Source organism: Muntiacus reevesi, chromosome 11 (genome assembly GCF_963930625.1).
Source record: "Muntiacus reevesi chromosome 11, mMunRee1.1, whole genome shotgun sequence".
Classification (NCBI taxonomy): Eukaryota; Metazoa; Chordata; class Mammalia; order Artiodactyla; family Cervidae; genus Muntiacus; species Muntiacus reevesi.
The window spans coordinates 34,304,232-34,330,179 of NC_089259.1; the positions used below are offsets into that span (position 1 = coordinate 34,304,232).

The 25,948-nt window shown below is 40.0% G+C and overlaps 1 protein-coding gene and 1 pseudogene across 2 annotated transcripts in view; both read right to left on the reverse strand.

Moving 5' to 3' along the window:
- MPHOSPH8 (M-phase phosphoprotein 8) overlaps positions 1-25,948 on the reverse strand; it is a 43,275-nt gene that overhangs the window by 8,812 nt on the left and 8,515 nt on the right. The window contains exons 2-5 of one of the 2 annotated variants that reach the window (XM_065901701.1): positions 24,111-24,266; positions 10,254-11,075; positions 7,117-7,216; positions 4,339-4,596 (exon numbers count right to left, since the gene is read on the reverse strand). In XM_065901701.1, the coding sequence (XP_065757773.1) occupies positions 4,339-4,596; positions 7,117-7,216; positions 10,254-11,075; positions 24,111-24,266 (1,336 nt within the window). Of the gene's footprint in view, positions 1-4,338; positions 4,600-7,116; positions 7,217-10,253; positions 11,076-24,110; positions 24,267-25,948 lie in introns of both variants that reach the window. The other variant, XM_065901700.1, reaches the window with a different exon arrangement.
- On the reverse strand, positions 5,284-6,337 carry LOC136144476 (protein kish-A pseudogene; annotated as a pseudogene).

Genomic DNA, 25,948 nt, shown 5'->3' on the forward strand with positions numbered 1-25,948 from the left:
TATTTTATACCTATGTCATCTCAGTCTCTAATTAAATTTCTTACTTTCTTTGGGTAGTAATATGAACTGTCCACTTTTAGATGCCATACATGAAAGAGGCATAAAGACTAATAGGTATCTTATTAACTGTAAAATAGTAACATTAATTTTAGTAGCTGAAAGAAAGTGAGAAATCACAAGGCTTCAGTAAGAGGAAGCCCTGTGATTTGTTCCTTTGGTCATTCTTCTTGGACAGCTGGTCAGCCCTCCCGAACCAGAAGGGCCCAGAGACAGAGGGTCAACCTTACACAAGGGATAAATGTACACTGCTTACAATATTCATGTAGGTAGTCACTCTAAATATAAATAAGTCATTGCCTGTGATCCTGTCAGACTTGGCTCAAGCTTCTCCCCCTGCAAGTATCCCCACCAAACCCCACAGCGCTCAGGGCCCTGAGATACCCCCACTGCAAGTGACACAAGTGCTAGTTTCCACCCTCATGTCCGACCCATGGGCTCATCAACACTAGGGATGAAAATGTTTATTCCCTACTGGCAGTGGAATAGAGGACATCTGGGAAGAACTCAAAATGGCTATACTATTTTAAATAGTGAAAGGCACAAATGTTTGATGGTAAGAGTTAAAGGATTTAAACAGATGATTAACAGAACAGGAAAAGATGCTCAACATTGCTAATTATTAGAGAAAAGTAAATCAAAGCTATAGCCAGTACCTCCCATTGGTTAGAATGACCATCATTAAAAAAAATCTACAAACAATATATGCTGGAGAAGGCATGAAGAAAAGGGAACCCTTCTACAAACTGTGGGAATGTAAGCTGATATAGCCACTATGGAGAACAATGTGAAGGTTCCTCAAAAACCTCAAAAATCTAAAAACAGAACTACTATATGACCTAGCAATCCTACTCCTGGGCAGAAAAGATGAAAACTCTAATCTGAAAAGGTACATGGAGCCCTATGTTCATAGCAGCACTATTTACAATAGCCAAGACATGGAAGCAACTTAAATATCCAAAATGTTCATCAATAGATGAATGTATAAAGAAAATGTGGCATGTGTGTACACACGTGTGTGTGTATATACATACATATACACAATGGAATACTAGTCAGCCATAAAGAGTGAAATCATGCCACCTGCAGCAACATGGATGGACCTGGAGATGACCATACTAAGTGAAGTGAGTCAGACACAAAAAGACAAATATATGGAATCTAAAAAAAAAAGATACAAATGAATTTACTGACAAAATAGAAACAGACTCACAGAAAACAAACTAATGGTTAACAAAGGGGAAAGGGGAGGGGACTAAATTAGCAGTTTGGGATTAAAAGATACAAACTCCTATATATAACATAGATAAACAAAGACCTACTGTATAGCATAAGGAGCTACATTCAGTATCATGTAATAACTTATAATGGAAAACAATCTGAAGAATATGTGTGTATATGTAACTGAATCACTTTGCTGTACACTTTAATAACAACACTGTGTATCAACTATACTTCAAGAAAGAAAAAAAAGTTAAAAGGATTTAAGGACATCCCAACACAGAAACAATCCCATGGATGGAGGAGCCTGGTGGGCTGCAGTCCATGGGGTCGCTGAGAGTTAGACACGGCTGAGCGGCTTCACTTTCACTTTTCACTTTCATGCACTGGAGAAGGAAATGGCAACCCACTCCAGTGTTCTTGCCTGGAGAATCCCGGGGACGGGGAAGCCTGGTAGGCTGCCGTCTTTGGGGCTGCACAGAGTCGGACACGGCTGAAGCGACTTAGCAGCAGCGACACAGAAACAGCACAGCCTTGTCCATGTATTACTGCTAAGTTGCATGTACTTGCTGTACCTCACTTCCTGAGTAACAACAGAAGTAGACATTCAGAAAGGAGTGTGAAATTCATGAATCAATACATTCAATCCATACACAAAAATTGGTGAGGAAGCCATGTTACAAATAAGGAAAGCCATGTGTGCACTGACATGTGTCTGAGTCCTCAGCTGCTTCCCCCCACAACCTCCCCAGGAAGATTGGGACTGGGGACAGCTGAGGGTTCACAGAGACCGAGATAGTGCCTGCCTCCAGTTACACAGACCCACGATACTCAGTGGGATCACAATGAAGCCAACTGGCTTAAAATCCTAAATTCATTCTGTTCATTCCTATTGTACCCAACATCTAGCAGTTTTAACTTTTTCTCTATTTTAAATAAAAAATTAGACATATACTAAAAGAATGTTACGATGTGAATGAGACTCTGTGAATACAGCCCTTACTGACCACAGAAGCCTGACCCTAACCCTTAGATATTACTTTGCCAACAAAGGTCCAACTAATCAAAGCTATGGTTTTTCCAGTAGTCTTGTATGGATGTGAGAGCTAGACTATAAAGGGAGCTGAGTGTCAAAGAATTGATGCTTCTGAACTGTGGTGCTGCAAGTTTTGAACTTTGGACTGCAAGGAGATCCAATCAGTCCATCCTAAAGGAGATCAGTCCTGGGTGTTCATTGGAAGATCTGTGCTGAAGCTGAAACTCCAATACTTTGGCCACCTCATGCGAAGAGCTGACTCATTTGAAAAGACCCTGATGCTGGGAGAGATTGAAGGCGGGAAGAGAAGGGGACAACAGAGGATGAGATGGTTGGATGGCACCACTGACTCGATGGACATGAGTCTGAGTAAACTCCGGGAGCTGGTGATGCACAGGGAGGCCTGGTGTGCTGCGGTTCATGGGGTCCCAAGGAGTCGCACACGACTGAGTGAGTGAACTGAATTGAATCCTTACAAGTGGCTGGATTCAACCTGCTCCTGCTTTGCTGGGGTTTCACACCTGAGCTGTGAGTGCTGAACTCTGGCCGTCCTCTCCCTTCTGGAGACAGTTGTCTGATGTGAGGGCTGAAATGATGGTGGGGTCCAGAGCCCACCTGCTTTCAGGAAGGCTTCTTTCTAAGTTTGATAAACTCTTGCATATGAAACCATCTGTGCCTAGTGTTAAATTTGAAAGACTACTTTAAATGACTATTTCACACTTTTTAATAGTAATAAGATCCAATTTTTATATTCGGGAAATTCCTAGGAATTTCCCATTTCATTCAGTTTTCTAGTTTATTGCAAGAAAATGCTCATAGAATTTTTATCGTTTTAATCTGGATGCCACGTATAATGCCCTCTCTTTTTCCCCTGGAAATACTGTTTAAGTTTTCATTCTTTTTTTCCCTTAGCACTACTGGAGGCTGTCTATTCTATTAGTCTTCCAATGAACCAACTTCTGGCATCACCAGTGCTCTACTGTGGGAGAAGGTCCCAGAGGCCCACCACATCCTCCCTGTCCTCGGGCTGTGTGTTCCTCCCACTGTTTCCAGGGAAGAACAGCATTGAGGGCACATGTGGACTGAACTCAGGGCTCTCCACAAACTATTAAGGTGCTGGGGGTGGTAGAGGTGGTGAGGGATACTTATCCTGTGGCGCCCAGGCCAGGCCAGTCAGAAGCTCCCTGCTCGTGAAACTTGCCTCCCCATCCAGGGTGGCTGCCTCTTTCCCGGGTCTCCCTGCCCTGTGTTAACTAGGTCGGTCTCAGGTTCCACCCAGAGCTCCCCAGCTGGCTGAACCAATACCTCCTGGACTATTTTTTGTTGCCTGGTGTCTCAACAGCAGTACAGCTACCTGACATCTGGGCAGACCAGTCCCGTCCCAGCCCCCGCAAGCCCCACCGTATGCTGGCTGAAGAAACTAACCCAGTTTTCCAACCAGCTGGGCAATCATGTTACCAAGGATCCCAGAACCTAGGTGTTTTGCAGTAAGAGGGTCACCTAACATCTAGCTTGTTATATATCCCCAGGTATTTCAAAACTTCAACTGTTTTACAAGATTTATAAATTATACAAAGTTTTATCAGACAAATCTATGAACCCCTGCCCTAGTTATAAATACATAAATATACTTTCATTCCTCTTCTCCACCACTACGTAGTCTATACACAGACCTTGCCTCCTCAGCTAATTCCAGTATTTCAGAACAGTACTCACAATATAACCTCATTTAGTGTTACTGACTGCTAAGTTAAAAGGGAAGAATACAAATAAGTCTATTTTGACAGTTTTCTGAAAGAAATCTAGTAAGTTATACAATCAGACAACTTGACAAGAAGGAGAGATAAGGTAGCAAACCAGAAATCTCTGTAATTGTAAATGTGCTGAGCTATTCTAGAGGGAATCACAAAATAGATTCAGTTTTCAACTCCATCCTGAGACCATAACTGCGGAGAGGAGAGGAAGGTGAGGGGAGAGCTCTGCACACAGCCCTGAGAAAACTGCACACAGTCACACACACTCACCAGGACTCTCCTCTGCTCGGCTCACGCCGTCCAGAACTTCTTGGTCACCTTCTGCAGCTATATATGCCCACGTGTCAGTCTCATCTCTTGTATTTCTTCTTTCTTTAAGTAATGGCTTGTTTTCCTTGGTTTTGTGGTCTTCTGTGACTTTACAGTCTGGTGGTATTTCATCTCTTTTCCGATTATTCTCAGGAATATCATTTTTTTCTTCTGGAGTTAATTTAAACAAATCAAATGCATTTCTGATTTCCTTAAATGCTACTGGAAAAAAATAAAATTGATGATGAGTCACTAATTTCTTTGTAATCAAAAGAAAATCTGGGTGTTTTTAAAAAAAACACACAGGTATTTTCTTAATTCTTACTAATATCTGCCTTGGTAAGAAAGCCTGATCAGGTTGACTATCACAGCCATGAAGCCTTTCCACTCATCTTTGTGTTGGCTGCTCCGTATTTAAAAGGACAGCCAGAGTGAACAGTTCTTCTTCTGGGGGTCTGAACAACTCGCAGTTTTGACAAAGGCCACCACAGCCCATGAGCCTCAGAATAATCCTAGTCATGTCACCAACCACCCTTCTGCTGAGACACCACCTCCACCATGCCTGGAAGTGAGCTGGTACAAAAATGACTTTTGGTGGAGATTGGAAGATGGAAGGGTGTCAGCACACTGACTATGGCCCAGCAACACTGCACCTGATGCCTGCGAAAATCCACTCACTTTAAAGACAAAGCAGAGAGAAGACTGGCAAAGCAGCAGATCTGCAATAATAACCCCCCCCAAAGGGGTAGAACAGAACAGAGTGAACAACTATAAACTTTAGGTATATAGCAGATAGGTGTTTTGTTTTTTAAAATTCTGAATTCTTTTATGTTCAATAGGAACACCTTCTCAACAGTACTTTTAGGTGACATCTCTCATTTATCTTCCTCTGTAAGAACTGCATAGGCTTAAACAGTTTTAAACACCTGTAATAAACTACAGTTTGCTACAAGTAGAGGTATCCTGGTTAATGCACAACATGGTGTGACCAGAGGAAAAGCAAGCATTATATGAGTGCAGTCCTAACCAACACAAATTGAACCTTTTCTTTTTCAATAAGAAAGCTAGTCCAAATAAAACTCTCGTTCTATAAAGATGTATCATTTCCAAATCACAGTGAAAGGAACCCGAGCAATTTACTAATTTTGTTTTCTGTGTGCCTTGAAGAAACCTCACCAAGTATATGACACAACAAAACGACACATGCAGAATGTAATATCACAGTGGCAGCACTGAGGCTGCTTGTCCCAGACATATTTAAACTCTGAATATTCTGATTATTTACATAGAACACCAGTCCAATAGCAAAAATAGAGAATGGCAAGTGGAACATCTCATTCAATGTTCAGAAATAAAAGCATTAACCATTCTTTCCATTTTCCACAGTTAAGTCCTGAATTCTGAATAATTCTGATAAATTCTGAATATTTTCCAAGCTACTCTATGAAGAGGATGCTGAATCCATTGTAATACAGCATAATGCAACGTAAAGACTCATGTTCACCAATTCTGACACACTCCCAAAATATACCCCCAAGTGCAGTTTTATTTCTGTCCTGGAGGCTGGGTGCAAAGGATCGGACAGAAGCACAGGTACATATAAGCTGCGAGGTTACAGTCAACAGACTCTGAAAACTGAAAAACTGCAGACACAGTGAGGCTGGCAAAGGCCCAGTTATAGCACCTTTTGGACTCGGGGTGGAAGCAGGTAGGTTTTAGCAGCAGGGATACTGAAAATCGGACTCCAGGTGTGGCCTTCTGAACTTAAGGAACAGACTGAACATTCACAGTAAAAATGTACCTGAAACTGACAGATACTCAGAGGAAGAAAAAGTTCCTAACTACTTCTAATCTTACGATATTTTGAATCTCCAGTCACTCTCTGAAGAGAGGCTTAGAGCTGCAGCATCACTATGAAGAAGCACAGTCTCTACATTACACTCACCTGCACACAAGCCATCAAAGCTGTTCCCTCCCAGATTCCATCAACCCTGCCACTTCCTGCCAGGTCCGAATTGAGGCTTAGAGCCCAAACTCAATTTTAGTATTATCTCAGTTACACAGTTTGTGGGAAAACACTCTCAAGAAATCATCCGTCTCTTAGAAATCACTGCTTCCACAAGAACTTGTTTTCCAAGTACTTTTTGGTGTGCGAACTGAAATAACCAGTTTTATTCAAACACTGTAATGGTGAATGTTTTATAAAGTACTTGTTCTAGTACTAACATGCACTATAGATTCCTGAGTTATATTTTGATGTGATCAAAATGTATACTGTATTTATACAAATGACACAGAGCTAAACACAATAAATTGATTAAACAAGTTTATCTTAGCATCTACTATAAGATACTTATTTACTTTACTGTCAAAACTAATTTCCTGTCTCTTTAAAGATAACGTATTCCCACCAGAATCTGAAACATTGTAAATTGACTGTATTTCAATTAAAAAATTAAAGTTAAAAAAAAAATGAAGATAACGTATTTCATCTCATACCCAAAAGGAAAAAGAACAAGGTGATCAGATGGGGGAGGAGTTAGTTATACTAGTAACATACATTATTATGTAATAAATGAAGATTACTGGTAAACAACACTAGCATAATGTTCTCAAGTCCCCAGTGAACAAATTTTCTATTCAATGACCTTGCAGGTTAGAAGAGAGTCTGTCTTCACAGTGAACTAGACTCTTTGTCTGAAAGACCAACATAAACGACAAATGCCACTCTTCACTCACTCTTTAATGCCTTGGGCTCTTTTCGGCCTTTTTCTTCCTTGTCCAATTCTTGCCTTTTCTGGTATTTTTCTTTGGATTCGCATTTTTTGGTCTCTCTCTCCTGAAAAAGACACATAAGACCCCAAACACAGACAGAGCTGCTACTGATTCTGAAAACTGGGAAACAGGTTCCTGGCATTAGGCCCCCCTTCTGTGAACTGTGCACATGACCCCTGACGACTATGTCTTTGCTCACGTCAGCTGCTTCCTTGGTCAAGTTTACCCCCAACCTCGACAATTCATAAAATATCACATTTAAAACCCAACACCAAGTTTCCTTGAAGAATTTTTTATTACTAATAATAAAATTCCAAAAAACTTCACCTACAGTCCTATTAACCAAACACAACTGTTTTTAATTCTCCATATTGTCCCTCGGATCTAATTTTACAGATAATTTTGTTGTTTAAAATTTATTTTTATTTACATTGCATAGACATTTTTATTTGACTGTGTTCATATGTATGTATGGTTTTCTTCACTGTAACATTTTGTAAATGTTTCCATTTTTGCTATGCTGACCTCACAATATTTCAATGGATATTTAACAGTCCCCAACTATTATGATATTTTCTTAACTTTTTCCCTCATGGCTATACAGGTTAGCATAGCATTAGTTTAATAACAGAGCAGGACCCCATGGGGCCTTCCCAGGGCAGCCCCCCCCCCCCCCCCCCGCATATCCTTTGCTGCAGCTAACCACTCTGGAGAACCTGGGTAACAGTGTCTGGTGCACACTTCCTGTGTACTTATACAGATGTGAAATCCCCCACCAAAGGGAAGGTGTTAACTGCCTGATGACCATGAAGACATGGCCCTCCCAGGCCTAATGGAGTCTAAGGATCAACATTAACTCTGTGACAGCACCACTTAATCTCACCATCAATGAACCAGAGAGTTGTACACAACTGATCACAGGTCCTGCCACCCACCCTCCTCCACCCGGGCCTTTAAAAATGTTATGCTGAAACCCTCTGGAGGGTTGGGGTTTTCAAGCAGGAGTCACATCCATTCTCCTTGCACTGGGGCCTTTCCCATAAAGGCTGCCCTTTTCTTCGTCACAAGTTGGGGTGGGAAGACTGGCTTCACTGCACTCATGTGGGATCTTAGTTTCCAGCCCATGCCCCCTGCAGTAGAAGATGGAAGTCTTAACCACTGGACCACCAGGAGAATTCACTGTGGCTCAGATGGTAAAGAATCACCTTGCAATGCAGGAGACCAGGGTTCACTCACTGGGTTGGGAAGATTCCGTGGAGAAGGAAATGGCAACCCACTCCAGTAATCTTGCCTGGAGAAGTCCATGGACAGTGAGTGGAGGCTGGCAGGCTATAGTCCATGGGTCTCAAAGAGTCAGTCACAATTGAGCACACACACACACACACACACCAGGGAAGTTCCAGAAGTGGTATGTTCTTAAGACAACATGGGGAAAATATAAGTAGGATGTGAAAAGATAATAGAATAAACTGATAAAGCTCTATGCTTTAACTTCACAATGCTACATCGTATCTGAATTCCTCTAAAAACTGACTTGTTCACAAATTAGCCCCCAATTTTCCAGCTGCAGTAAGTCCAAAAGAAAGTCTGGATTAGACTAAGAGAAAAGTTGAGGTGCTTTCAAAAGTGGGATCGTCAGCATTTATAGTTGCTTCCCACCAGTCGGACCAGTGGGAAGACTCAGGGCTTTCCTGGTGGCTCAGCTGATAAAGAATCTGCCTGCCTGCAATGCAAGAGACCTGGGTTCGATCCCGGGGTTGGGAAGATCCCCTGGAGAAGGGTATGGCAACCCACTCCAGTATTCTTACCTGGAGAATCTCCATGGACAGAGGAGAACAGCAGACTACATACAACCCATGGGGTCGCAGAGAGTAGGACATGACTGAGCGACTAAGCACAGCACAGACAGACTAGTAGGGGAACAGTCTCTTTGGCATTTTAACTATTTTAAGCTGGTTACTGATAAGTAACAGCAGGCAAGGAAAAAACTCTGAAAGCCAAGTCAGAGCCACCCTTTTGAGAGACATTTGCATCTCTGAGGGAAATCTCCTCTGGCAAGGGCGTCTCTACGCCTCTAGGAGTTCTCAAGTGGCAGGCGAGGACTCAACAGTCTGTGCGGCAACCTTGCCCTTGTTTACAGTGCTTCTCCTCCCAGGACTGGTTCCCCATCCTCAGCATTCTCTTTTGTCTTTGGCTGAGGGTGATGTTTGAGGTGAAAGGCTTCATCTATTTTGGAGAGTTACTCAGTTTTCCTAGGTCTCTTTCATGTGTATGTGTTAATAAACTTTAAATTTCCCCCATGTTAATCTGTTTCATGTCAGTTCAATTCTAGAGCAGTCAGGCAACCTAGAATCTAGGAGGGAGAAGAAAATCTCCCGATAAAGTATTAACTCCTTAAGTGTAGAAGAACTTCTCTTATAGGCACACATCAGAGATACTACAGGGTCGGCTTCAGATCCATGAAATAAAGCAAACATTGCAATAAAGTGAGTTATAATTTTTCTGTCTCCCAGTACATATAAAAGTTATATTTACACTATAGAATTAAATGTGCAACAGCATTATGTCTAAAGTAGCCATACCTACCTTAATTTAAAAAAAAAATTGTACTGCTAAAAAATACTGGCTGTTGCCTGAACCTTCTTCAGCTTATTGCAAAAACAAAATCAAAGATCAATGATCACAAGAAGTACTGTAAGAAGTACAGTAATAATGAAAAAGTTTAGGACTTCCTGGTGGTCCAGTGGTTGAGACTCCAGGGGCATGGGTTCCACCCCTGGTCAGGAAAGTTCCACACAGGGTGGCCAAAAAGCGAAACAAAAGTTCAAAATAATACAAGAATTACCAAAATGTGGCACGGAGACAGGAAGTGAGCAGATGCTACAAGAAGAACGGCTCAGATACAGGTTGCCACAAACCTTCAGTCTAGTAAGAAACGCACTATCTGCTAAGTGAAAAGAAACGAGGATGGGCTGTGCTCCACTGTCTCCAAGTCTTTACTTAGAGCATCAGCCTGAGTGGAATGTCCCTGTGCTCTGTCAGATGCAAATGTTAGTCCTCAGTGGGATCCAACCACCCTCCACCAGGACCTGTGTACTCACCTCTCCCGGGGAGTCGGTGGGCCTGGACATCCTCGGCGGTGTCAGGGCACAGGCAGGCACTGGCTTATCCAACTCTGTGCTGCTTTGGCCTTTGTCTTGATTCCTTTGCTTTTTCTGTGTAGTTTTCTTCTCTAAGAAGAGGTTCTTGTTTTCTAGCTTTTTGCTCTCTTTAAGTTCTTCTGTCCTTCTCGGTTTCTTTTTTTTCCTCCTTGCTTTGACCTCGTCCTCATCAGCACTTACACTGCCATCCTGCTGTATATCAGAAGCAGCATCTAGACTGGCTTCTTGCTCAGCTTTATCTTTAGCACCTCTAAACTTCTGCTTTTCCTCTCTGTTGTCAACCTGTGAATCTTCACAGTCCTCTTCCTGAAGGGGGGAATCACTAAGTACACCCGGTTCAGAGTCCACCTGAGATTCAACACATTTCTCTTTTTTTGTTTTTCTAATTTCTTTGGAATCGTCTCTTATTTTAGTCTTTAAATCTCTCATTTCACCCTTTTTAACTTTCTTTAACTCCTTAGTTTCTTTTATATCATCTTTTTTGGGCTTTTTGGATTCCTTTAATTCTTCTTTGGCTTCCAAAATTCTTTTCTTTGTCCTTAAATCAAAACCCAAACTTTCAGAGGAGCTCTCCAGGTCTGGTTTGGGCTTGTCTTTCAGTTTCCCAGTCTTTGCTTTCTTCTTTTTCAGGTCATCGGGGCTTTTCTCTTCCTTATGCCTTAGTTTTTTCTTTTTCTTCTTTGGAGAAGTATCTTCTTTAGTCTCACTCTGTTGATCACTATCAGAGTTTGCCTCAAATATGTCATTATTTAAGGACAGTCTCTATAAAGTATGAAAAAGATTTAAAAACTCATTAAGAACACAGTAATTTAAAAGGTTTTGAATACTCATACTAATGAAATCTGGTAGTAATTTTTTTCCTCCAGTTTCTCAACTTCTTAAAATTATTTATGTAACTGAGGTTGTATAACTTACACTGCTAACTTAAGAAATAGGTCTTGGAAAAAAAAGAAAAAGAAAAAGGTCTTGGAGGTGACAATAAGCATCAATTTAAGGAAACAGATAAACACAGAGGGACAGAAATGATCAGTGCTGCTGTAGGTCCTAACAGTCATATTGGTGGGTTATATATAATTTCAACTTCAAAATTTCCAAAACACCAATAAGTAATTTGTAAAGATTTATTTATTTGATGACAAAATAACTCTTTAAGAATTACGTATCTGTCTAGATATAAAAGCACTACGCAAAGCATTTTCAGGTCTATTTCCCCACATTCTCTTCTAAATGACTTAGGGAAGGACAAGAGGGAGAAAAAAGATGGGTGTATTTTTAAGTTTTCCCTGTGGTGCTTCAGCAAAGACCACCACCGAGTTTAATAAGGTAGTGGAAATGTGGTGGCACTGGCAAAACTTTTTGACTCTTCCTATAGCACTTTATAAAAAAAAAAAACAAAAAAAACCCACTAGTGAAACAGGAGGGAGGGGGTAAAGCACAGTCTTTAAATGAATGACATGGCCCAAGGACAGGACATAAATGGTTAGAACTAACCAGGTCTGACAAACCTAGACAGTGTATTAAAAAGCAAACATATCACTTTGCTGACAAAGTTCTGTATACTCAAAGCTATGGTTTTTTCAGCAGTCATGTACAAATGTGAGTTGGACCATAAAGAACGCTGAGCACTCAAGAATTGATACTTTTGAATTTTGGTGCTGGAGAAGACTCTTGAGAGTCCCTTGGACAGCAAGGAGATCAAACCAGTCAATCCTAAAGGAAATCAACACTGAATATCCACTGGAAGGACTGATGCTGAAACTGCAATACTTTGGCCATCTGATGCAAAGAGCTGACTAACTGGAAAAGACAGAGATAATGGGAAAGACAGGGCAAGAGAAGGGAGCAGCAGAGGATGAGATAGTTGGATGGCATCACTGCTCAGTGACATGAGTTTGAGCAAACTCTGGGAGATAGTGAATGACAGGGAAGCCTGGTGTGCTACAGTTCATGGGGCCAAAAGAGTTGGACATGAGTTAGTGACTGAACAATGAACAACCAGGTCCAACATGATGAAGAAGACTTCCACTAGACCTTGAGCCTCAGTGTATGCTCACTGTAACACATCAGCAGGCTAAGTGACACACCCAGAGGCACCATGACAGTTCCAAGAAACCGAAAGTGTTAATGGCTCCGTCATGTCTGACTCTTTTCGACCCCGTGGACTATAGTCAGCCACGCTCCTCTGTCCATGGAATTTTCCAGGCAAGAATACTGGAGCACGTAGCCATTTCCTTCTCCAGGGGATCTTCCTTGCCCAGGGATTGAACCTGGGCCTCTCAGAGAACCTGAGCCACCTGGGAAGTGTTGACAGTTCCAAGGTTGAGCATAAAAGGTCAGAAAGTGGCCCAATTTCTGGAAATCCCCACCGCTTCCCCAAAACAGCTGGAACACTCCTACTTCTCAGCCTATGAAATTACCCACCTATAAAAACTGACAATCTCATAGCTTGGGGCTGCTCTTGCCTTCTGAGATGGCCCTCACCCTGTGGACTGTTTCTAAGTGAATTCACTTCTTACCTATAACTTTGTCGCTCACTGAATTCTTTCTGTGACATCAAGTATTTGAGCTTCATTAAGTCCCAGGTATGATCAGGGATTTAAAAGACAGTGGGGAAAAAAAAAAGACAGTGGGTTCAAGTCCCAACCTGAGGTACACAGTTTAACCTGGATAGCAAAACAACCCCCACCCCCCACCCCATGCCACAGACAACATCTACAACAAAATTAAGTGTCCAAGTGTTTCAATGAACCCTAGAATATAAGCTGGTAGGAAGAAACACTGCAGGCAGTAAAGAATCCACCTGCAATGTGGAAGACCTGGGTTCGATCCCTGGGTTGGGAAGATCCCCTGGAGAAGGGAAAGGGTACCCACTCCAGTATTCTAGCCTGGAGAATTCCATAAACTGTATAGTCCATGACTGAGTGACTTTCATTTTACTTTTCACTTTAGGAACAAACTAGTAATAGCAGTAAGACCCCTGTGGTACAAATATCCACACAGGAGCAAGCAAAGGTAGCAAGGAGAATGGAAGAAATCACTCAAAAGTCTAGTGGGTCACTGTGAAGGGAGCTGCTGAAAGGGCAGGAGCTCTGGGCATTGGACCGTGAAGGGACGGCCCAGACTGAGCGTTCTCTAGAGTAACCAGCCAGTGCTCCCTGCCAAGTGTACCGGAAAAGGCCCCACCATGAGAAACTGCTGAGATCAGATTCCAAACAAAGAAGGTCAGAGAAAATAGAAAATAGAAGATTCAGATATAAGTGATGGTGGTGGCAGGCTACAGCCTCTAGGGTCACAAGAGAGTTGAACGTGACTTAGTGACTAATTAACAACAATGATGGTGGCGGCAGGGTGAAACCAGAGCCCAAAAAAACCCCTCATAAAGTCTGAGGTTATACTGTCTAATTCTTCATAAAACAAATAAAGCTTGCTCAGCAGTCATAAAGCTAAAAAATAGTATCTTGTTCTCCTCCTTTGCCTCCTAAAATTTCAAAAAAGTAATTCATATAAATATAAGCAATATAAATTGATTGCTTTAGAGCAGAGTATTTTACTAAATTGTTATAAGAGAAAGCAGACAAAGGAACAGAGTAATTAACCTAAAAAGAACAACAGCATGCAAGAGAGATACACCTACTGTTAAAAACAAACAACAGGCCCCAAATGCAGTTGCTGATCCTAAGCCCATCAAGACAAATACCTAACCAGACTCAGAATTACAAACCAACAGTCTAGAGTTTTCTGATCAGCAATGGTGAAGTACCTGCCCTAATAATAGGACCCCCAGCCTCTCCATGAGGCAAGGTGATCTGGTCTGAAATAGTCTCACAGTCTTTATTTTCTTGGACTCCAAAATCACTGCAGATGGTGACTGAAGTCATGAAATTAAAAGACACTTGCTTCTTGGAAGAAAAGCTGTGACAAACCTAGACAGCATATGAAAAAACAGAGACATTACTTTGCCGACAAAGGTCCATCTAGTAAAAGCTCTGGATTTTTCAGTAGTCGTGTATGGATGTGAGAGTTGGACCATAAAGAAAGCTGAGTGCCAAAGAATTGGTGCTTTTGAACTGTGGTGCTGGTGAAGACTCTTGAGAGTCCCTTGGACTGCAGTCCATCCTAAAGGAAATCAGTCCTGAATATTCACTGGAAGGACTGATGCTGAAACTAAAGCTTCAATACTTCGGCCACCTGGTGTGAAGAACTGACTCACTGGAAAAGACCCTGATGCTGGGAAAGACTGAAGGCAGGAGAAGGGAACGACAGAGGATGTGATGGTTGGATGGCATCACTGACTCAATGGACACGAGTTTCAGCAAGCTCTGGGAGTTGGTGATGGACAGGGAAACCTGGTGTGCTGCAGTCTATGGGGTTGCAAAGAGTTGGACAGGACTGAGCGACTGGACTGAATCGTCTCCATCTGCCAATTACAACCTTCCCTTTCATGAGCTCCTGGGAGCATCTTTCTGTTTGTTAGATAGATGGCGTCTGATTCATGAATTGGATAAAGCCAATTAGAGCTTCAAATTTACTCAGCTGAATTTTGGTTTATACAAAACAATGAAAATAAAAAAATTTGAGGCATCAGGTGAAAAGACCAAGTCATTCATAAGAGAAAGAAACTCAGATTTGTCATTACAGAGCCATATTTCAAACTGGGTGTGGAGGGAAAGGGAAGGATGTGAGAAAATAGGTACTAATTAACAACATCAATAACCTATTTAACAAATTGATAACCACAGAAAAGATAAAAAAGAATTAATCCAAGTAATTTTTGAACAATCAACACCTGAACTGAATACACTGTAGGAACAAAACAACTGTAAATAACTTTGGAATTTCACAGTAGAATGGGCATAGTAAATCTGAAACTAATTTCTAATTATTGCAGGGCTCAGTAAATGACTACATATAATATTGATGAACACCAGAGTTCTCATGGAAGAAAAGGGAGACAGAACCACAGACACTGAAAATGACAGGAAGAAAGAGTGGTGACAGACGAAATTAGACATCAATATGAACTTGACTTAAAACTTACACGCATTTTCCCCTTTATCTCTGTCTAAAGGGCCTAGAAATAATGATATCCCAATAGCAATAACTTCATCTTGGTTTCTAAATTCTGTTCTGCCCTAAAAAGAATCAAGATTCCCTGAATAAAGGTTGGTGCCAGAGTTGGAGCAGGAGGGTACATGGGGACACCTTGTCCAGGGAGCAAAGACGCGTCCAGACAGGGAAACCACATGAGGACACAGGAGCTCACCTAGAGGGTGTCCCACAAACCAAGGGTGGGTCTGTTTTAACAACAGCAATCAAATAAAAAGACTCCAAGAGTGTGTACTGGTACTTAAAAAATTTAAGGGGGAGGGAGGAGCTGCTCTTTATAGGATACAAACTAAAAAGCTCACAAAAACAGAATTGGAAAAGTTATTATTTACAACCACCACAGTAATAACCAATTAAAGCAAAATTCTTCAAAATTATCTTAAAATCATGGGTGAGAGGTTGTTGAAGAAGTGATTCTCAGTCTGAAAGATTACTTATTATTAGGTTACTTACTATTTTACAGGGGAAAAGGTACCTTTAAAAGGAAAGAAAAAATGATAGACCTCACTTTATCACATAATTATAATTTAACACCAGCAATGAGATAACTGACGTAGGACCCATCTATCAATATCATGTATCTTACCGATAGAATATATGTGCCCAAATGTCTATGCTTCATCTACAAATCATCTAATTTCAATTTTAAAAATACTATTTGTGATTTAACATTAATTAGCATCCATCTAATTCCAATATGAAGAAGCTTCTATAAAACAACTGGACTGGATTCTGAAAAGGAGGGGGGCTCTGGGGGGTATTAGATGAGAGGAAACCAAGAAGACAGGACACAGCTCGGTGACGGACCCCCCAGGACCATCAGGAAACCTGCATAGTGTGGCCAGACACCGGCTCCACCTGTGACAAAAGCACTGCTGCCATGATGCTGCTGAGGTATCACCGGTCCTGACACAGAAGAGTCTCTGCTGCTTTGAACAAATACACACACAGAAACCAAAGGCGGAGCCTGCAACTCAATCAAGGCTCACCTGAAAGCTACCCCTCTGCTTTAAGCAAGTCCTGTAGGACACTTGTCTACAGAACTACTTGCCTGTAGGAGACCGTCTCAAATTTCCCTCAATCCTGAAGAGTTGACAGCTGACTTCCACCTTCTTGAAACAGTGGTGACGCCTCATTTCCAAACAGAATACCCTGTTTTTACTTAAATTTTCTGCATTGATAAAAGGGGGCACATTAAGAATTGTTATGTCTTCTTGGAGAATTGAAACCTTACTCATTATGTAATGTCTCTTTATCAACTGTGATTTTTTTTAAGTGACTCATTTTTAGTCAGTCTTTCCAAAGCATTTAATGAAGTTTTCTTTGAAAAAAAGAAAAAATAAAGGGAGAAAGCAGGGTGGTGGTGGGGGACAAAGAGGAAGAAGAGACAAAACTTGCTAGACAAAACTTTGACTAACTGCTTCAAAAAAAATTTAAACTAATTCTAAAACTGAAATTCCCCCCCAAAATACAGTCAATCTTCTAGTCAGATTATCAGTTGAAACAGAGTTAATAAGAAAAAATATCCCACACACACCATCAACTCCCCAACCTACATTTCTAGCCCCAATCTTCCTCCTCAACTCAGATCAGACCCATGTTTCCAATGGGAGACTGGCCATCTTCACCTGGACAACAAACAAGTAACTAAAATCTCATGTGTTCAAAAGTGGAGCTGTTCCCTGAGTAACACCATGATGTGTCTAGGTTCCCAATTCAGTAATTCGAGTTGTCTCTTGACTCCACTCTTCCCTCAGCCACTGACCGTCGTGCATCAATTCTGCAGCCTCACCATCTCAACTCAGCTCCTCCCTTCTCCCCTTCCAGAGTCAGTTAGGACCACAGCATTTCAGAATCATCTTCCCAGTAACACACGTAGTAAAGGCAAAGGAATGCCAGAATTACAAAATCGCAAGCTGTAATAAAATAATGATTCCAGGCAATGACCATCAGTGGCTCCTAAAACCTACACATGAAATGTGAGGATTTGTCACGTGGATCAGACTGAAATGCCTTATCTCAGAGATTCTGTTAACCTCACGGGAGAGGAGTCAACTAGACAAGATGGGCATTCTGACTTGTTACAGCAAGGCTCACGACCATCCACACAAAATATCAATAAAAAAACCAATAAACTCCCGTGCAATCCTGCTTCTACATCTGCTACCAGTTCACAGAAACAAGGAGAGACAGAGGAACATGTTAAAAGATACCATGCGCTCAAAACCCAGAATATGGGAAACTCTACAGAAAAATAATCTGGTCTCCTCATCAAATAGACATGATGGGGAAAAATGGGGGAAGGTTACAGGAAGAAGCTGTTATAGATTAAGAGAGATGCAGAGATTAAGAGAGATTATCAAGGATATATAACATCCAGACCTCCTTCAAATCCCAATTCAATCAAATCAACAAAGACATGCTTTGTTTGAGATAACTAAGAGAAACTGAATAGATTATTAGATATTAGAAGGTATTAAGAAACAAGTGTAACTTCACAGTGTGAAATTACTAGTTGATTTCAAATGAATCGCCGGGTTAGTTGCACTGGGGTGATCCAGCCCTGGAATAACTGGCCAGATTCAATGAAGTCAGGATATAAAAATTAGTTACCAACTGATAAACAGGTATTAGATGATAGAAAGGAATTAGTGTTAACTTTTAAATTAACTAAAAAGCAAATAAAATTAAAACCACACATATCACAAACCTGAGCACTTTCAGTACACTAGTATTCTGTCTTTTTACTTACTTGAATAGTTTCACACACACAACAAACGTTTATTATCCAAACTAGGGCAATTCTGAAAATGAAGGGGGGCTCTGATCATGATTATAGTAAGTCAATAGGCATACGCTGGGGCTGACTCAAGCAGGTCAGGGTCAGTCGCCCTCCTCCACTAGGTCAACACCGGATGGACAAGGTGTGATGACAAAATCACTGCACAATATACACCCCCCTCAGGGTCACTCCCTCTAGCTAATCACCTCTGGGAAGCATGAGCTCTTCAACAGCGCAAGCACTGCTCAAATAACTTGGCAGTGCACTTTTGCACTGTTAGAACCATTATCATGCATTTTTTTTTGCACACAAAAAGGAGGCATCATTAGAAATTATTTTCTTGTGTGACATTCACATTCTTATGAAGACAATTCCAAAACAGGAAGTTTAAAAACATTCTGGTTCATGGCACTACTGGAATAAATGTTTACTTCAAAAAATGTACACTTTTAAAAATAAAGCTTATTTGGATGTACAAAGTCTCAGTTTTATATTAAAAGAGTACATATATTACTTTATAGCCAGTATTTCAAGAAGCCAAAAAAAAAAAAACTATCCTCAGAAAAATTTTAAAATAAAGGCAAAACTATCTCTTAGCTGAGGAGTAGGGACACAGATTAATTATTTAAAAGCACAGCTATTTGCTGGCTAGAATATGTACTGATAAAAAATTATTTTAAAAGAAAGGCAGAAGGCAAGTATATGGAACTATTCTTAAAAGTAAGATCACAAATGGACAACTTGTAAGGCTCCTCAAGAACAAAAGACAGATATGATCTATTCTTGTAAAACTACGACCATTTAAGGGTCTGGCCCATATAAGACACTTGATATTTACTAAAACAAACAAAAAACATTCTACCCCAAAAAAGAAAACCAGGAAGGTAAAAGCAGTAAAATGTTGCTGTGATGGTCCAGCAGAGGTTATTCTTTGTCATGTAACATCCATTATCAGAGCTCTCAAGGAAACCAGCCAGTGCCTAGCTGTGGATTTTTAGTTGACTAAAAATGAAGGTCTAGACTGTATCACACAAATCAATGTTAAACAGTACTTCATTGCTTTTAAAAAAAATCTCAAACTACCTGATAGTCAGCAAAAAGATAAAAAGGTATCCAAATGCTAAAAAAAGTATTTTAATAAACAAATACCATTTCTGCATGATATATATTTTCTGGTGAATAGAATCAACAGCCACTTTTTGGTAGAAACCATTTCTCTTTCTGTGATGCTGACTGAGTCCTGAACAAACAGGGCTCCCAGAATTAGTAACACTTCTCCATAAGACAAAGATTTTGGTGATACGCAAATATCGTTTTTCACAGGCGGCACATGTCTGTTTCTTGCATGAACAGTGATGACGAGGTGAATGAAGCATTTTCTCCTACTCTCTGCCTCTACACCTAGAGTGAGAGAATCACAAGAACTCATGAACAGCAAAACTATTTTGCTAAAGTGGGAAAAGGTTAATGAGTAGTTACATTTTTGCCATAGACTTGTCTACTGACACCATTCAATAATTAGGTTAAAAGTCACAGCAATAGAAATACTGGAATACTGTATAAATATGGGCTTCCCTAGTGGCTCAGATGGTAAAGAATCTGCCCATAATCTGGGACCTGTGTTCGATCCCTGGGTGAAGAAAATCCCCTGGAGAAGGGAATGGCTACCCACTCCAGTATTTTTGCCTGGAGAATCACATGGACAGAGGAGCCTGGAGGGCTAAAGTTCATGAGGTTGCAAAGAGTCAGACACAACTGAGTGACTAACACATTCATTTCCACACAGTTATATTTAAAATGGGTAACCAACAAGGTCATACTGTATACCCGAGGAGACCTCTGCTCAATGTTAATATGGCAGCCTGGATGGGAGGGGAGTTTGGGGGAGAATAGATACATGTATAGGCATGGCTGAGTTGCTCTGCTATGTACCTGAAACAATCAGAATATTGTTAATCAGCTATACTCCAATACAAAAAAAAAAAAAAAGAAACAGGGGTTTCAATCTTATAAAGATTCAAAATGTTATTAGTGCCTGGAATTTTAAGTTATTTATAAAATAGTAAGGACAGTTTAGAAAAAGATACTTCCAAGTGGAAAAGTATCTCCCTAAAACTAGGACAAGGATTTTTAAGCTTTAGAAGAAGCCTCAAACCCAGCAGTCGATCAGGAGTCGTTCTCATCCAGACTCCTGTGCAAGCTGGGTTGAAGCAGAGCCCTGGTGATGTGACGGGACAACAAAACCAGTGTTCTATGAGTCAAGATTTTCTGAGAAAACTGTCAGCAAACTTATCTCACTAATCAGGGAGTAAAGTTAAAGATGAATTTAAGAAAACTCAATCAAAATGTCTAAAATTTGAGAGCAATATGAACCAATCACCTAGTACGATGGGTGCATTTGTGTCTATAAGTATTTTTAGTGAAAGAAACAGGGAAGGAGGGAATAGGCACCCATTCTAGAAAAGTGAAGTATGACTATAGCAAAACACTTAAGGAAAAAAGGCTCTAATCTGAACTCATAAAGGATTTCCTTTACAAAAATTTAAAAAGTACAGAAGAGTTTCCTTAGTAATTAAAAAACTATTTATTAAAGACCCTGCCACTACAGCTTACATTTTAAAAACTGGTAATTCCACTCTTCTAAACCAATTTCAAACTATAGCCTAAACCAAAAGAAAGCCTATCATAGTGCCTGGCTCTATTAGTACTAACTGGTGAACTGAGCCTAGTTACTTAGCTCATTTAAGCCTCAGTTCTTTCAGTCTAATCCATAAAAGTGCTGGCTGGGTATCTGGTACATAAAGAGTACAAGCACTAGCCAGGCAGAGGTGCCTCTATCACTACAATTATTGTTAACAATCATTACACACAGTCCTAATACTGCTTTTGTCATTTAAAAGATACTAAGTGTGCAGTAAAATTCAAACTGTAGGGAAAGAAGGGATCAATATTCAGTCCTTAAAATAAAAACTTCAATAAGAAATTTTGTTGCGAGTGATTTTCACTGTATATTAATAGCTCTAAGTTCAAGAACATCTGTCCGTCTAAAAAACGAAATTACTTCTAATAAAAAAAACTAAAAGCAAAAAGAAGAAATTGCACAAGAGTGGGTTTGATTTATAAATAAAAGCTATAAATGAAACTTAAAAACAGGAAATCCTCAGAAGATCATAAATAAAGCCAATTCATTAATGTGTGGAATATAAGAATCAAAGATAATAAAACAACAGATAAACCCCTAAAAGGAAACCCTTGAGCCAAATTTGTGCATCAGTTTTAAATTATCCCACTTTCAACCACCATCAAGTCTTTTTCCAAACTGCTGATGAAGGAAGTTTAACTCATCTGAGTTCTTTTGAATCCTTTATCCGTCCTTACCATCAACAAGAGCTCCTAAAAAACAATAAAGTGGCTAAAAACTGAAGTGGATATAATCAAACTTGTGAATAATCTGAAATAGATTAAAGGTATAGCTTTTAAGTTATAGATTAAAAACTATAGCTTTATAAAGTGATCTAAGAATTATTTTAATTAGTAGAAAAGTCAGACTCAGAAATATGTTACTAAAGGTGATTAGTTTTACTAATCACTATTTCATACCAAATAGGTGTGAAAAGAAGAGAAGCAAAAAGCAAAGGAGAAAAGGAAAGATATTCCCATTTGAATTCAGAGTTCCAAAGAATAGCAAGTAAGATAAGAAAGCCTTCTTCAGTGATCAGTGCAAATGAATAGAGGTGAAAACAACAGAATGGGAAAGACTAGAGATCTCTTCAAGAAAATTAGAGATACCAATGGAACATTTCATGCAAAGATGGGTTCAAGAAAGGACAGAAATGGCATGGACCTAACAGAAGCAGAAGATATTAAGAAGAGGTAGCAAGAATACACAGAAGAACTGTATAAAAAAGATCTTCATGACCCAGGTAACCACGATGGTGTAATCACTCACCTAGAGCCAGGCATCCTGCAATGTGAGTGAAGTCAAGTGGGCCTTAGGAAGCATCACTATGAACAAAGCTAGTGGAGGTGATGGAGTTCCAGTTGAGCTATTTCAAATCCTGAAAGATGATGCTGTGAAAGTGCTGCACTCAATATGCCAGCAAATTTGGAAAACTCAGCAGTGGCCACAGGACTGGAAAAGGTCAGTTCTCCTTCCAATCCCTAAGAAAGGCAATGCCAAAGAATGCTCAAACTACCACACACTTGCACTCATCTCACACGCTTGCAAAGTAATGCTCAGAATTCTCCAAGCCAGGCTGCAGCAGTACGTGAGCCGTGAACTTCCAGATGTTCAAGCTGGATTTAGAAAAGGCAGAGGAACCAGAGATCCAATTGCTACTATCTGCTGGATCATCAAAAAAGCAAGAGATTTCCAGAAAAACATTTACTTCCGCTTTATTGACTATGCCAAAGCCTTTGACTGTGTGGATCACAATACCTGTGGAAAATTCTGAAAGAGATGGGAATACCAGAGCACCTGACCTGCCTCTTGGGAAATCTGTATGCAGGTCAGGAAGCAACAGTTAGAACTGGACATGGAACAACAGACTGGTTCCAAATCGTGAAAGGAGTTTGTCAAGGCTGTATATTGTCACCGTGCCTATTTAACTTAAATGCAGAGTACATCATGAGAAAGACTGGGCTGGAAGCAGCACAAGCTGGAATTAAGATTGCCGGGAGAAATATCAATAACCTCAGATATGCAGATGACACCACCCTTATGGCAGAAAGTGAAGAGGAACTAAAGAGCCTCTTGATGAAAGTGAAAGAGGAGAGTGAAAAAGCTGACTTAAAGCTCAACAATCAGAAAACTAAGATCATGGCATCTGGTCCCATCACTTCATGGGAAATGGATGGGGAAACAGTGGAAGCAGTGTCAGACTTTTATTTTTGGGGGCTCCAAAATCACTGCAGATGGTGATTGCAGCCATGAAATTGAAAGACACTTACTCCTTGGAAGAAAAGTTATTACCAACCTAGATAGCATATTAAAAAGCAGAGACATTACTTTGCCAACAAAGGTTCATCTAGTCAAAGGTATGGCTTTTCCAGTAGTCATGTATGGATGTGAAAGCTGGACTATAAAGAAAGCTGAGTGCCAAAGAATTGATGCATTTGAACTGTGGTGTTGGAGAAGACTCTTGAGAGTCCCTTGGACTGCAAGGAGAGCCAACCAGTCCATCCTAAAGGAACTCAGTCCTGAATGTTCATTGGAAGGACTGATGTTGAAGCTGAAATTCCAGTACTTTGGCCACCTGATGCAAATAGCTGACTCATTTGAAAAGACCCTGATGCTGGGAAAGATCGAAGGTGAGAGGAGAAGAGGACGACAGAGGATGAGATGGCTGACGACAGAGGATGAGATGGCTGGATGGCATCGCCGACTCAATGGACAAGAGTCTGAGTAAACTCTGGGAGTTGGTGATGGACAGGGAGGCCTGGCATGCTGCAGTCCATGAGGTTGCAAAGAGTCGGACACGAGTGAGCAACTGAAATGAACTGAAAGCCAATTAAATACCAAAGTATGTGGTGCATCTGCAGTAGTAACATGAATAGCACAAAAGGTATTCCTCAGGTATACGAAAACACAAAGCTCACATCATGGACAAACAAGTAAAATTTCAACACGTCTCTTTTCTCCCCACTTTCATGTTACTTGTAACTTAATCAGCATGTCCCAACCATAGCTGTTTGTCACCTGCAATCACAGGCTGGCCACAGAAGGAACACTTTGGCAAAAATCAATGAAAACACTGTAAGAATCAACTGGCTATACAGAGTTTACAATAGAAATGCTGTATATTTAATTTTTCCTTGTAAATTCCATACTGTACATTTTGTATACCATTAAATTTATAGTAAATTTATTATATTAAAAAAAAAAACCACTATGAGATAAAATATAATACCTGGATGTCTTTCTTCACTGATTTAGCTTTGTTATCTGCAATTTTCTTCCTAAATTCAAGAAGAACTTCCTTACAGTCCTCAAGGTGAATCTCAGGCTCCCAGGTATCATCATCTGCTGTGTATCCTTTCCAACGAACCTTATAAAGGAGCTTACCCTGTAACATAAATTAAAAACAGTCAAATAAAGGATATTAGACTTGACTATAGTTCCAAAGCCATACAATTGCCGAGAACAAATGAATCAACTTAAAATGGAGATTAAAATCATGATAAAAAATGTTCATCTAAAAAAAAAGTTCATCTCCTGAGATCATTTGTGAATATCTTAAAACACATAATGAAATTCCACCCAATCCAAGTCCAGCTACAGTTTCTCCCGAGGGCAACTGCTTACCACAGTGGAATAGTAAGACATCAGTCACATTTTAACTTCTGTTCCCTCCTAACATGAACTGGCCTAAAAGGACTTCTTAAAATGTTCTAAGACAGAAGCCTGATTGTAACAGTTTCTGGGGAGGAGGGCGGAAGGAGAGTTCATCTTTGATCTATTTTATATATGGTACTTTTCACTTAATAAGTAATTTTTAAATTAAAAAAAATAAAATTTTAAATTAAATAACAACAACAATAAAATGTGTGTGTAGGGGAGTTCTTCTGAAGCAAGTGGCCTTAAAAAAAAAAAAAGTATCCCTGGTGGTCCAGTGGTGAAGACTCAGCACTCCCAATGCAGGTGGCCCGGGTTCAATCTCTAGTCAGGGAACTATACTCCCTTGTTCTTTCTTTTTTTTTACTTTCAAATGAGCAGGAAAAAAATGTATATAGAAGAAAAAAATAAAGCCAATATTAACAACTGGGGGATCTGAGAGATTCTACACAATTCTTGCAGCTTTTCTGATTTAAGAAAAAAAAAAAAACTATTAAAGTTTTATTTCAACAATGAACAAATATAAATTTAATATTAGTTATCAATTAAGTTTGATCTAGTCAATGACAATGAGGAATATTAATAATCATTTTCAAGTATAAGGAGCATATCCTCAATTTTAGCTCCAGACTTGACTGATAATAACAGCCTTTATTTCAGCAGTTTTGCTTCATTCATTCATTCAATAAACGTTTACTGAGGGTCACTATGTGTACAATAGTATATAAAAGAAATGAAATCGCTGAATTATACTTTTTTTTTAATAGGAGTGATGTTAACCCAAATATTGCCCAAGACTTTGCTGTATATTAAAAAAAATTTCATGACAGTCCTGGGATCTATAAACTTATCTTCAAAACTCCCAAAACTCCCATAATGTCTATTTTCTTGGTAGCTGAGCTTAACCCATGAGCCAAACTATAAGGAAGCAGATGGCCCTCCTATCCTCTTAAGATTCTATATACTAGATAATTAGTTAAAACAAAACAAAACAAAACAAAACTCCAGGCTAGTGAGTCTGAGCGTATTACGAACATGAAATTAAGAACAAAAAGCACAACTGTAACTAGGCACTTTAATGGACTTCAAGTATATTAATAATAAAAGCAGGAACTTCCCTAGAGGTTCAATGGTTAAGACTGAACTTCTCATGTTGGGATGGGGGGATCAATCCCCGGTCAGGATACCTCATTGCAAGGCAATAAATAAATAAAAGAAGTAAAAATAGCTAATATGTTCTAAAATGGCGAGGCAAAAAATAACTAATAAAAGAAGTAAAAATATCTAGTATCTTTTCAGTTCAGTTCAGTCACTCAGTTGTGTCCGACTCTTTGTGACCCCATGAATCGCAGCACGCCAGGCCTCCCTGACCATCACCAGCTCCCGGAGTTTACTCAAACTCATGTCCATCAA